Source organism: Sinocyclocheilus anshuiensis, unplaced genomic scaffold, assembly GCF_001515605.1.
Source record: "Sinocyclocheilus anshuiensis isolate Anshui unplaced genomic scaffold, SAMN03320099.WGS_v1.1 scaffold997, whole genome shotgun sequence".
NCBI classification, from domain to species: domain Eukaryota; kingdom Metazoa; phylum Chordata; class Actinopteri; order Cypriniformes; family Cyprinidae; genus Sinocyclocheilus; species Sinocyclocheilus anshuiensis.
The window spans coordinates 3,722,604-3,737,084 of NW_015555715.1; the positions used below are offsets into that span (position 1 = coordinate 3,722,604).

The 14,481-nt window shown below is 36.5% G+C and overlaps 1 protein-coding gene across 2 annotated transcripts in view; it reads left to right on the forward strand.

The window, feature by feature from the left end:
• LOC107672281 (N-terminal EF-hand calcium-binding protein 2-like) overlaps positions 1-14,481 on the forward strand; it is a 104,042-nt gene that overhangs the window by 81,723 nt on the left and 7,838 nt on the right. Inside the window, exons 8-9 of one of the 2 annotated variants that reach the window (XM_016465413.1) lie at positions 5,628-5,707; positions 12,341-12,397. In XM_016465413.1, the coding sequence (XP_016320899.1) occupies positions 5,628-5,707; positions 12,341-12,397 (137 nt within the window). The remainder of the gene's footprint in view (positions 1-5,627; positions 5,708-12,340; positions 12,398-14,481) is intronic. The other variant, XM_016465414.1, reaches the window with a different exon arrangement.

Consider the following 14,481-nt stretch of genomic DNA (forward strand, 5'->3'; position numbering starts at 1 on the left):
ACATGGAACAAGCATGTTCACTCTCTCTCACACACACACACACACACACACACACGCAGGTGTCTGGGGCATATTTTAGATTTTGGCGAATAAAATCAGACATAAATGCACAACAGTGTGAAGGGGTAGACATAACACACCGCACACACACACACACACACGCACACACACACAGAAAGAGAGGGAAAAGGGCAGATAAAAGAAAGATGAAAGGCAGCTAACCTTTTGCACTCTGAGAAAGTTTACTGTTTGATGAAAGAGCTGCAGCAGTATTTTGAAAACATCTCACAGTTAGGGTATAAAAGTGGCTGTCTGGGTCCTGCACTGAGCTCATTCTGTGGCAGCACCATGGCCAAAAGGTACAGTCTTGAGGAGACCCTGGATTTCATACTGGATCAAAGTGACAGTGAAGAAGGCCCAGAGAACACTGAACCAGATAGTCCTGAGGACTTTACTACTGACACAGAAGATGAAACTGAGTTTGAACAGGATTACCAGGAATCTGAAGAGGAGGATTATGCAGTGTTTATTTGTGATAAATAATTTTCTGAAATAAATAGTATGTGATTACAGTCATGTCTTTTAGTGGTGACTTGTAACATTTCTGCAAATTTATGTATAATAATTAGCAAAAGCAAACAATTCAAAATATATCAGACAACAACAAAAATAAATACAAAAATACAGATTTTTAATGTATTTTAGAATGTTGAAATAAATATTCACAAAATATATATCATAAAGTTGTGAGGAGAAGTTGAAACATGAAGAAAAATGGACTTGAAACTGAACTGAAAATGAATGAGTCCCTATGGACCTCTGCTGGATATATGTGGTCATTGCACTTTCTTTCTTTAACTATAATACCTAAAGATTTTCCTCTAACCTGCAGATGGCAGTATTCTATCCCTAACACATGGGCCAATATCCAGAAACCTTTTATATTTAATTTAGGTCATAATTTAAGGGATTTTTTCATAAAAAAATAATTTTTCATAAGCCAATTTATGGCATAGTTGAGTATTTGTGCAGTAAATAGGTAAAAAAGCTACCAAATATCCATAAAAGCACAGCATAAATGTATAGCTGAGAAGTAAATTTAAAAAATGATATATAGTTTGTCATATAAAATATGTATATTTCCTTATGCAATCGCTCTGTAAAAGTTTGGGGTCTATCTGACCCCAAGGGACTTTAACGTTGCTCAAATCAAGGGACGATTAAAGGTTAAATGAAATATGTTTATTTATAATCATTTCTTTCATCTTGTCCACCATCTTTGCTGGACTGTTGTATTTTTACTGAGCACATCACATTCTGGGATTGCCTTGTCTTTGAATACTTGTGATGCACACATGTGAATTTGGCCAAACGTAGGTATCTTAACAGATAATTAAACTGCCTACATTCTGCACCTCACCTAACTTAAAATGACTAAAAATACTATACTGCCCTAGTATCAATGAGCGAGTCACAAGGAAATGGAGACATAGTGGAAATACTTGTGATGCACACATGTGAATTTGGCCAAAAGTAGGTATCTTAAAAGACAGCATAATAAAGCTGCCTACATTCTGCACCTCACCTATGATAACTTAAAATGGCTAAAAATACTATACTGCCCTAGTATCAATGAGCGAGTCACAAGGAAATGGAGACATAGTGGAAATATCAGGGAAATCTCCATTGAGACAAGATGGCTGTTCCTCAGCCAGGGTCTGTGAGAGGAAAAGACTGACTTTAGCAATATTACCCCCATTAGAACAAATGGGACATAGATTAGAGGCGCCACACTTTCAGTACTATTTTCCTGCAGTGTTTTAGCGGAGGTTTACTTGAGGACTTATTTAATGGTCTATTTGGCACATTGCTTTATTGCTTCTATTCATCATGGGGTTTGTTTTTCCAAACATTGCATAAATCAATTTGGTAAGGATCTCTTTTGTGGTGCAGACATGGTGGCCAACTACATTATCACGCAAAACATCCATTCTGTGTGCCGTCTAATTGCCAAAGGCAAAGTTAAAGTCTGTCAAAGATGTGGTTCACAGGCTTTCCCGTTGGCTTTCTGTATCAACAAACTCCACATTCCCATTACTGATGAGATTTGGGCTTGAGCTCCAGTGAGTTGGTTATGAAACCACTCTAAAGAGACACTAAAACAACACAACGCCATTCATGTGCCAAGTCAGCACATACCACACGCTCACAACAGTCTAGTATGCATGATGCAACTGAAGAAATGTGTGAGTTTTTAATGAGAGAGGGTGGAAAAAAGGTCTTCCTCAAAGCGTTCCCAAGTTTCAGTAAGAAAAAGGAGCAGAAAAAGGGTGCCTGGAGATATGGTAACAAATTAATTCGTGTTTTTCTTTTTTCTGTGTCAGAGAGAAAGGCAATATATGATTCTTTTTGAAATGCCCATCTCACTTTCCTCATTCTCTTAGTGCTAATAAAGTAGTCATGCAGTCAATTTCTCCAAATCAGCCAAGCAATACAGACATTTCTGTTGCTGTGGATTTATCATTCGTACAGATCCAGAGCTTCTTTGGAATAGTGGCTGTCTGATCTTAGCCTGTCTGCATTTCAGCAGGTGTGTTAGATGTCATTTGACATTTCAGAACAAAAAGCTGTAAAGGAAAGCTCCTTATTGATGGTAATTAATATAGATCTCAATTGTCCTCTCGTTCACATTCGTTTTATTGTAGAGTTGGCCTGTCCAATATGCCGATATTGTTCGAGTGACACCACAGTGCTGAATCGAAGAGGTCTGTTTTATGGGTGACGTTCAAACACTAGCACTAGTTTTAAATTTCCCCTAGACACTGATAAAGCTGACTCTGCTCACAATAAAAGCGCCATACAAGCTGTCAGCTCCGGCAGGGAGAGCCGTGATTGGAGCGTGCTGTCCAAGCTGTAGTTTATGAGCACCGGGATGAGAATATTGATCAATACTTCTGCAAGACTTGCTTTGCACATGGCACTTTTTCTCCCATCAGTCAATCACGGGCTTTTTTCAAAATGCTTTCCTTCTCTCACTCTACTCTCCGCCTTATTTCTGCTCATATTGCACAAACACACACACAGGCTCAGTGCTATAGGTTTGATTCATACAATTCGATGATATACAGTGATTCTTTCTGATACTGGATTACCAGTATTGGATATTTAATACTGTACATATAATATAATATATCAATATACATGCACATTTCCCCTAATTTAGATTACATTTTAATGTTGTGATGCCTGAATTCACTTGTAGCATATTTTCATTTTTAATGTTTTGTTTTTAATTAATTTAGACAAAATAGTTTAATCAAATTTTAATACCTGCCTTTTATTCGTTAGCGGCCATAACATTATCAGTAGATAAAATAATTATCAATAATAATTAGCACTAAATCGATGATGTCATGTAAGACAGTTTGTAGTAGGATGAAACAATGGTGCTAATAGAAACAATGTTATTTTGGACATTCTAGGCATATTGTGAATAGTATAAAAAAAGAAAATTAACTAATACTGATTAATTATTTTAAGAATTGCAAACTTTTTTCTGTTACAAGTTTTTCTGAAATGTTATATTTAAATATGCAAATTATATATTATCTAATTAAATATACACTAATTTGCATACATTTTCAGAACAGAAATCTGAACGCTGGGTTAAGCCAGAAAAAATAGCTTGTCAACATCTAGAAAAAATGCTTTTTCACAATTTTTTGGGAATAAAATGCTGTATAAAATCAGGCAAATTATATATAAATGAACCCCTCTGTAAAAACCTTCAGAATATGGATAGAAATAAAACTGTAAAGTTTTCGTGTATCTACAGTAAGTGCTACTGAAGTAAGAAGTAGCACTGCAGAAGAAAAAAATTATTTTGAGAAAAAGGCCTTTAAATATATACATTGTAAATTAAATGGATAAAGTGCGATTAAAAACAACACTTAAAAGTGTATTTTTAATATTTTCTTTCCACTAGTTTGAAACAGCACTTTATGAAAAGCCAGATAGCCCAAATTCTCAATATTGACCAATGAATGAAAAAAACCTGTTGTGCCTGAAGAGTCTCGCCTTAAGTTTGCCTCTTTTGGGTCATTGTGTTTCATAATGTTTCAATCTAGGCAGAGGCGGAGAGTAACTAAGTACATTTACTTGAGTATTGTACTTAAGTACACTTTTTGAGTATCTGTACTTTACTTGAGAGTATTATTTTTTTCTGGGAACTTATGACTCTAGGCAAGACTTTTTCCAATTTTTCCATAGATACCATGTTGGCATGTCATTCATTTGACAGCACTAAATCTGGAAGGAGCAGGTGGTCAGGGAAGAGTTTGGGTTCGGCCCAGCTTGGTCCTGACTGGAGTCTGAACTGATGTTCTTTCCAAGTCAGTATGTTGTGGCTAAAGCGCCCAAGCTAATTAACATGACAGTCTCATATGCAGGAAGACCATGTGGCAAGACTCCCAGATTATCTTCATCCATTCCAATCTTTACTGTATGAGTGAAGAAATGTCTGTTGCTATATTGCTGTTCATATGAAGAAAAATGAAGACGTAATTTGAACATTACAAACTATATTAGCATTTTCAGTGCTGATTTTATGGCAAAATCTGCAGAATTCTGTGGCATATTGTTATATTGACCTTAAACCAAACTCAAACTCGAGTCACCTGAAGGCAGTGAGTTAAATGAATCTGAGAGTACTCTTATAGGTAGAAAACATAAACAAATTAGCAAAAATATTTCCTAAATAAGCATAAAATGGTGGGCGATGTGTAGATGTGTAAGCATTGATTCTGAAATCTGCTAAACATTCTATGCAGTTCTGCACACAGACATTCTCATGGGACTGCTTCTCAGCATGAAAGGAACATGTTTACGTGAGCTGTGTATATCTACTATCTAATGCATGTTTCACAGCATGCTGTGCTACAGTATGCCCTAATATTACTAATTTTTAGACAACTTCAAACTGTCTCAGTTCAGACTTGATGTACTGTATCATACTGATTTAGTGACCATTTCACTGTGCTTTTAAAAGGTTTCAGACCCTGTTCATTTGGTCCCGCTATTGCTATGGTAACAGTTAATGTGTTCCAAAAGTGTCTCCTCTCTCCGTTATGCTGGCCTCATCAACACAAGAGAGGTGTTAAGGCCTAATTGGTTTGGCACCTCAAGTGGGGCTGATTTCAAAGGCAGAAAAACCTTTTCCCTCATTAATAGGATCTGTCATTGCATAAAAGAAAGGAAGGAAGGGTGGAAATCATGTTAATCACTCTCCATTTGTGTTATTTTTTTGAAAAACAATATCCTTACAGTATGTACTCATTGTTCACAATAGCGATACCATGGTACAGTCATGTTATCAGATGGTAATACTATGGTACAATTCCAGAAAACCGTGGTAATACTTTCAGGACTTTTTTATGTGTCATCTGTCCTAACGAACACCTTTTGATGTGTAAAAACTCAAAGTAGTTTGCAAAGAAGTGTAAACGTCCATTATAATCTTTGTAATAACTTGAGCTCTCACTCTGAGATGAGGTTTCAGGTGCCTGGAAGAGTAAAACATCGTTGAAACTATCTGCAAATTATGCATTGTGCCTCTCTGTCTCTGTCAGGAGCTGTGGAGGGGAGAAAAGAAGGACTTGAGGCACAGATCAGTCGACTGGCTGAGCTAATTGGACGTCTGGAGAATAAGGTAAGAGGTTCGTCTTATAATACTGAGAGGTCAAGTGCTTCCTCCTGGGAAGAGTCTTATAATAGCAAGAGGTCAAAATCCACAGACCCGTGCAGATGCAATCTAGTGTATTAAGACACTGAAAATAAAAACTTGGTTGATAACAAATGGAAAGATATAGCTTAGTTTCTGGTTTTACGGCAACTGATAACATAATAATAGATAGATTTCAAGGGTGTTTTGTATGAGCAGGTATTTCATATTTATTTGTTTCAAATAAAAATGAAATATCATAGAAGTAACACTGTACAAACGTGTATATGTTTTAGATGTGCAGGTGTTGACTGTGAGGGCTGTTATGATGTTATACTGGTCTGTAAATTGGCCTTGCTTGTTACTGCATTATTATAGTTATTATTTTTGAAAAATGCATAAACCTGATGAGACTTTGATATGACTTGATTTGATTAAATAGTATGTCATTATAAACAAATATTATAGTAGTGGTTGTTTGATGACAGACTCAACTATATACTACCATTCAAAAGTTTAGAGTAAGTTAATAAATGCTGTTCTTTTGAACTTTCTATTCATCAAGAAATCCTTAAAAATTCTATCATGGTTATCACAAAAATATTAAGCAGCAGAAGTGTGGACACCAATAGTCATGTGACACTGAAGACTTGAATAATGGATGCTGAAAATTCTGCTTTGCCATCACAGGAATAAATTATGTTTATAATTATAATATATATAAATATAAAACAATTATTTTAAATTGAAATAATGTTTCCCAATATTACTATTATTTACTGTATTTTTTATCAAATAAATGCTACTTTGGTGAGTCTTCTTTTGAAAACATAAAAAAAAAAAACTTACCAACCACAAATTTTGGAACAGTAGTATAAGGGTGACCTGTAAATATCAAATAGAGTTGGGACATCAATTTTTATTAGTCTAAAAACTTGGTTTCCTCATTTCAGAAATCCATAAGATGATTAGGAAGTAAAGGCCATGACACACCAAAACGACAACAAAGAAAGCTAAATGTGTTGTTGTCTCACATCGCGTAAACACATTGCGATGACTACAGCCAATGGCCAACTAACACCTATGTTCTGTGGCTGTGTGAGAGGAAATAACTGTTTGTATCTGTAAAATTAGAACAGCATTCATTTGATTGATCAGATTGATCTGTCCGCTTGTTGACCATCAGCTTGGTGTGTCACGGCCTTAAGACTTTGTTGTGGAAAGAGCTTTTCTGTTCCTCTTCCTATACCTAAAATACAGCTCTGTCATTTCTTTTACTGCTACACATATAGTACATCCACATATGCACACACATGCACACACTGATAATTACACACATTCATGTAAAGCCCTGAGAGGAGATTCAAATTGCATTTAGCAAAGCCTGTAATCTTTTCTTCCTATAGTTATTACTTTCACTGATCAGGAGAGCAGTGAAGGAGGGCAGGAATGATACGGTGAAACAAAGAAAGAAATTAAACAGACCTGTCAACCACAGTACTGCACTAGTAGATGACTGTTTTTACCATTATATTCTCTACACTCAACTTTTATGTAACTTTTCTTTCTTGGTTAACCATTATTTCAACATCTCTCTCTTCCTCTTGGTCATTTTATTATGTGTGTCTGATAGACATTTGAGCACAGTGGACTAATAGAGTCCCCAGTTAAAACTGGAGTTTTTGGCAGACTGGTTCTTATAGCTGGAGCTAAGAATAGCCAAACCAACCCAACTGGTTTATTCCTCTCTCAGTGGAAGGGAGGTTCGGACACATCCTGGTGAGATGGGATGAAAGAGAGCATGTCTGGGTTGAGCAGCAGAGGCTTATGTGGCACTGGATGATTTTTTGGTTTCGGTCCAGAGACAGATTAACAAGGATACATGCATATACAATCAATTCTGTAATGCATGAAGAGAAACATTTTGAAGAGCTTCATTTTAAATTAATTAGCTTAAAAATTATAATTTTGTGAAATGCACTACTGTTCAAAAGTTGTGGTCAGTAAGATTTTTTTTTAAATTGTTTATTCGACAAGGAGGCTATAAATGGATCAGAAGTGATCAATGAAATTATTAAGCAGCACAACTGTTTTCAACATGAATAATAATAAGAAATGTTTCTTGATCAGTAAATCAGCATACTAGAATGATTTCTGAAGGATCAAGTGACACAGAGTAATGACATCACATTTGACATCAGTAATTTGCCATCACAGGAATAATTAAAAATATATTAAAATAGAAAACCGTTATTTTACATTGTAATAATATATCACATTGTTACAGTTTTTACTGTATTTTTGGTGAAATAAATGCAGCCTTGGTGAGCATAAGAGATTTCTTTTAAAAACATTTAAAAAAATCATATCAACCCCAAACTTCTGAACAATAGTGTATATAATAGTTACTGCATAGTTACTGTTTAACAATTCAAAATGTTTTTGATCTTTTACTGACTTGGTTCTCTTTCATATTTATTATTAATTATAATTCTTTATTTATTATTAATTTATTATTCTCTTTCAATAGTAATATTAACTCATTCTGAGTTTGAATTTTGTTTGAATAGAAATAATGGAGTGTGTTTTGATCGTTGACTTGCCTTCAAAGTTCTCAAATCAGTGACAATTTTTTCCAGTTGCCTTGTCGAACTCTCTGTTCTTCTGCTCAGTCCACTGTGAGATCTGCTATTGTTGATCAATACAACCAGACCTGCAGCACAGCTGGGTCTGTGCAGGACTTAAAGGCACAATATGTATTTTTTTATTAAAATATCCAAAAACCACTAGAACAGTGTTATATATTTTGCTGACTTGTGTTCTTACACTATCCCAAATGTTTAGAAGAATGTTTAAATCCAGAGAAATAAGCAATTTAAGCAAAACTAGTGACACGGACCGTTTCCATAGTGTCATTGTGTCGCCTGCTAATGACGTCATACACCCTCGATTTCCGGTTTTGTTTTGTAGAAAATATGGAAACACCAAAGACGCTTTAATATGTTGTGCGTTTTAATAGACCGGTGACGACCGCACAGAGTAGCAATATAACAGAACTTTCAAATGTATCTAGTATGATAAAACAGCACTGCTTTTTTTTCCCCTACATACGCACGACCGGAAGGAGCGGAAGCGGTCGACTGTGGCATAATAAAAGCTCCGCTGCTTTCGAGCCGTGTGTCACGCTCGTTCAGCAGCCTCGTTTCGCTTCGACGGCTTTCAGCCTCACCCTGCTTCATTATACTATGTTAATAAATCATTAGCTCATCCATGAACATGATTTCTGCCTGAGTCCCGTCGGATTGCATCGGCTGTGGGGATGAAGACGACAACTCCCATGCATCATCAAACTACGCCTTTGCCTCTTTGTTTATTTTGAATTTTTGAATTTTGAAAATTACATATTGTGCCTTTAACCCATGCTTTTCTAAACATCCATACTCAGTGCGTTCAGTTTAATTGAAATGTCAAACATAGCACTGTACGTCTGTCCTGTCCTGTTCCCCATTCTCACTGTCCCTTTAGCAGACAGGGCAGCCTGACTTTGGTGACCCGCTTTGGCTCACAGCTGGATCAGTCATCAGAACGCTCTTGTTGTCTGCATAATGCGCCCCCACAGCTTTAGGAAACGCATAATTTCCTTTTCCATCCGGTTGTGGCACCCTGATAGCCTCCAATCACTGTGGAGACTAACGCTCAAGCCGTTCCTGCAGTATTCATACTCGACAGTGTGGCGGTTGTCATTCTTGCTATTATTTTTGATGGATAACCCGCCATCACTTTTCACAGTGAGAGAGACAGCTGCACGAATTTGTGGCATCATTACCGGCCATTATGTACTCTGTCATTCCATGATGGGAAAGAATATTCCACACTATCCCTGTTCACTTATGGATGGACTGACAGGAGATACCAGCGCCTCTCTTTTTATGAGGCATATAATGATTCATACATTGTGATGGTGTTAACTTTTCAGAGTCAGGGATGCTGTAAATTCCTCATGAATTCATAAAGTATTGGAATATAGTGAGAATATTTGAAATATATACTGTTCTTGTTCTCAGCATTTTGTATTATCTGCATACATCATTGCATCCCAGTGACAGTGCTTGTAGCCTCTACATGAAGGAAGGGAAATAATACTTGCAGGCTTTCTTTCACTGCTCAGATTCTTCATACTTCCATGAACATGATTTCTGCCTGAGTCCCGTCGGATTGCATCGGCTGTGGGGATGAAGACGACAACTCCCATGCATCATCAAACTACGCCTTTGCCTCTTTGTTTATTTTGAATTTTGAAAATTACATATTGTGCCTTTAACACATGCTTTTCTAAACATCCATACTCAGTGCGTTCAGTTTAATTGAAATGTCAAACATAGCACTGTACGTCTTGAATTTTGAAAATTACATATTGTGCCTTTAACCCATGCTTTTCTAAACATCCATACTCAGTGCGTTCAGTTTAATTGAAATGTCAAACATAGCACTGTACGTCTGTCCTGTCCTGTTCCCCATTCTCACTGTCCCTTTAGCAGACAGGGCAGCCTGACTTTGGTGACCCGCTTTGGCTCACAGCTGGATCAGTCATCAGAACGCTCTTGTTGTCTGCATAATGCGCCCCCACAGCTTTAGGAAACGCATAATTTCCTTTTCCATCCGGTTGTGGCACCCTGATAGCCTCCAATCACTGTGGAGACTAACGCTCAAGCCGTTCCTGCAGTATTCATACTCGACAGTGTGGCGGTTGTCATTCTTGCTATTATTTTTGATGGATAACCCGCCATCACTTTTCACAGTGAGAGAGACAGCTGCACGAATTTGTGGCATCATTACCGGCCATTATGTACTCTGTCATTCCATGATGGGAAAGAATATTCCACACTATCCCTGTTCACTTATGGATGGACTGACAGGAGATACCAGCGCCTCTCTTTTTATGAGGCATATAATGATTCATACATTGTGATGGTGTTAACTTTTCAGAGTCAGGGATGCTGTAAATTCCTCATGAATTCATAAAGTATTGGAATATAGTGAGAATATTTGAAATATATACTGTTCTTGTTCTCAGCATTTTGTATTATCTGCATACATCATTGCATCCCAGTGACAGTGCTTGTAGCCTCTACATGAAGGAAGGGAAATAATACTTGCAGGCTTTCTTTCACTGCTCAGATTCTTCATACTTGAAAACATGTCCTGCAACTTTACCCTTCATTATATGTTAAAAGATCAACATTTCTAGTTTGAAATGAATCAGAGTTGAGAATAAACTAGTATGTCCTTAACCATTCCAAATGTACCATTTCATGTGAAATTCTCTGTATTTAATCAAAAATCATGACATTTTTATCACTTTCTACTTATATAAACACCTGCAACATACTCTGTGTTTCATCTAGAAACTTATTCAAAATAGAAATATACATGTTTTTTTTAAAGAAAATTATGTACCTCTTAATATACCTCTTTTTTAAGTTTCACAGCTGTGTCGCTGTGAACAATGTCAGATATTTATGAAAACATTTGAAAAATCAGGCAAAATCAAAGTCATTTGCCATCCTGAAGGTTTCCATATTTCATCTGCTATGAGTTCCAGCACATCACACAGGCCCTGATGAGTTCTGTATTTGTTTTTTGTACTTTATAAGTAATTAATTATGCTTAATTTTATGTGATTTGTCAACTCAATCACACAAATTGTGAAGAAATTTGAGATTTTATGTCCTATTAATAGCTAGAAACACCTGAATACCTAAATGGCTTCTGTATGATTTTCTGATTGTGGTGACGAACATTCTTTAATTCATTGACGTGAATACAAAATTTGAATACAAATATAATAAATATTTGATATTATTTTAACTCTTTCGTTACTGACCCACATTGAATGATGGGCAATTACACACAATTATGAAAACATGAACTTCTTAAACATATTAATTCAAAATGACTACTTGATACATAAACTGTTTTTATTAAAATTGTTTTAGTTTCTTCCTTCTTTTCTTTCTTTTTTTTATTGTGAAGTCAGACAGATGTATTTAAGCGATTCATCTTTCATGAGCTCACCTGACTGAGTGTTTCGCAGACAGACAGCAGCAGTGAAGGGCTGCTGAGGTCAAGGTCAAGGTCAAGTTTATTTATATAGCCCTTTAAAACAACATAAATGCTGACCAAAGTGCTGCACAACATACGAGACAAAAACATCTTCATACAATACAATTGAAATACTAATAAAATAAATCAAAAGAAAACAGAACAAAAATGTATAAAGTTAAAACAAAACAAAACATTACCATGCAAAATAAAACAAAATTAAAGCTAGAATATTATCAAATTAAGCATATGCCTGAGAAAAAAAAAAAAATCTTTTAAGAGAAGATTTAAATGTGGATAGAGTAGGGGATAGGCTAATAGACAATGGTAGGGAATTCCAGAGCTTTGGACAAAGAACTGAGAAAGCCCTGTCACCTTTGGATTTAAATCGAGATTTTGGAACATTTAATAACATCTGGGTGGAAGATCTAAGTGTTCTCTCAGGAGAGTAGGAATGGAGAAGATCTGAGGGGGTCAGTGAATTCACTAGTAGCTTTTCTGTTCTGGTTTTTGTTGCAGACAGTTTGGTTTGACCTACATCAGCGACTAACAGACACTGATGGCACAACTAGCGCAGTAAGTACTAAAGCACGACTTCTATACCAAAGAGCATGAAAAAATGCATGACCAATTTCACCTTTTCCCTTCATGTTAAAACACAAAAACAGCGTTGTTACTTAAAAGCAGTGAATAAACCCCCGTCAAATCAAGATTGACTCCTCGTGGGTCTCTTCAGAGCTCCTCATGCTGTTCCACACACCTGCAACAAATCTGCCACCTGTTCCTCAGGATTCAGCCACATTTCTTTCTCAATATGAAAGCACCAGTTCCGTGTTTAATACCAGCATGCTCCGGGAGTCATTTGTGCCTCTAAAAGATAAGAGGCGGTGTCACACTACACCTCGCCAGGCCACAAATCAGTCCCGCTCTGTGGACCATTGATGCACACAGCAGCACATGATGGGAATGCACAGAAATATCATACGGTTTTGTTCAGTTAAAGTATGGGAGTGCTGGGATTTAATCTCTTGTAGACCTTTGTGATTTAAAAGATCTAATAAAGAAAAGATTGCTTTGTTTAAAAATAGGAAAAAGTGCAACCGAGTTCAGTGTGTAACAGAGATCTTAGCTCAAATTGACTCCCATCTTATTGACATTGGAGGGATCAGGGGTAATTGAATCATTCCTTTTTATCCATTAATTCTTGTCAATGGGGTTCCACCTGACAGCTTCAGTGTGTGCCTCTGTGTTTGTTAGTTAACACAAGCTTTATTTTGGGACCCGTAAGATATTTCTTGAATTTATCACACCTACAATAATATTAGGGTGTCCTGCAGTGTTATCTGCAGTGAATATTACACACAGACCAGAAATTAGCCATTTTAAAACAATGACTGTACCATTTCTGTGTTATTTCTTTGTTTACAAGTGATCATTGCTCCATTTGTTTATAGTAAATTGCATGCATTTTGACATTTGGATGACAAGAAAGCATTTTAACGAAATGAACCTAATTTTAATAACAAGGAACATTTTGGTATGAACAGTAATGCCGAGTATTTAAAAGAAAAGGGAGCGGGTACAGGTAACTGTAGATTTTTATTACAGCAATAGTGTATTTCTTCACACCCTCATATATTTGAATATGTATGAATGTATATATTAGCATATGATTATTGCTACTTAGGTTTTTGTTTTTTCTCCTGTAAATATTTACAGGTATGTAAATCTTTACAGTGAGCATACAGGTTGTACATTTCACACGTATATAAACAAAATGTTTGGGCATCACATCGGCAATGTGTTGCCACCTCCAAATATAAGAAAACAATGGCTTTTTGAAGTTTATAACAGAGTGGAAATGCTCAAAGAAGGGAGGGGTCTTATCTTCTCTTCAAGCCATTTTTACAGAGAGAGGACTAAATACTGATCAGTCCAACAGCTCAATGCATCTGTTAGCTCAGCAGTTTATACTTTAAAGGCTGTATTCACTGACTTAAACTCTTACACCACCTGCAGTGCTTGTTTTGATTGGCCAGGAGGAATATAAATCAGCTGTCTGCTGATAAAACCACCGAAGATAGGCAGAAAGAGAAAAGGAGAGCTATCTGAAGCAGTTATACAACTACGTATCTGAAAGCCATCTTTACTCGTTAAGAGGGAATTATCATAGGATGGATGCAGAATGGGAGAATGAGAATGCTCCTATTTATGCCTCTCAGACTTTAATAAAGCAGCTCATTTAAAGAGATGCTAAAGTTCAGAAGGGGAGAAATTAAAATGCGATTTACTCTGTGATACCAGTGAAAGGAAAAATGGGGGTAGAAAGATGTCAATCATAAAAGAAATGGGACGGTATTCCCCAGTTTCCATGGTAACGGTGAAATTTCTCAAATCCTCTGAGGTTTCTACCATTTTTTATGGACTCGTACTGTACCTGAGACATTCTACTCACTTACATGGTAGGAAATTGTGCACATAAAATACTCCCTCCTCTCTTAGTGTGTGTGTGTGTGTGTGTGTGTGTGTGTGTGTGTGTGTGTGTGTGTGTGTGTGTGGTGTGTGTCTGTATACATCTATGTGTGTGTGTGTACGTCTATATATATGTGTGTGTGTGTGTGTCTATACGTCTATATATATGTGTGTGTGTGTGTGTGTCT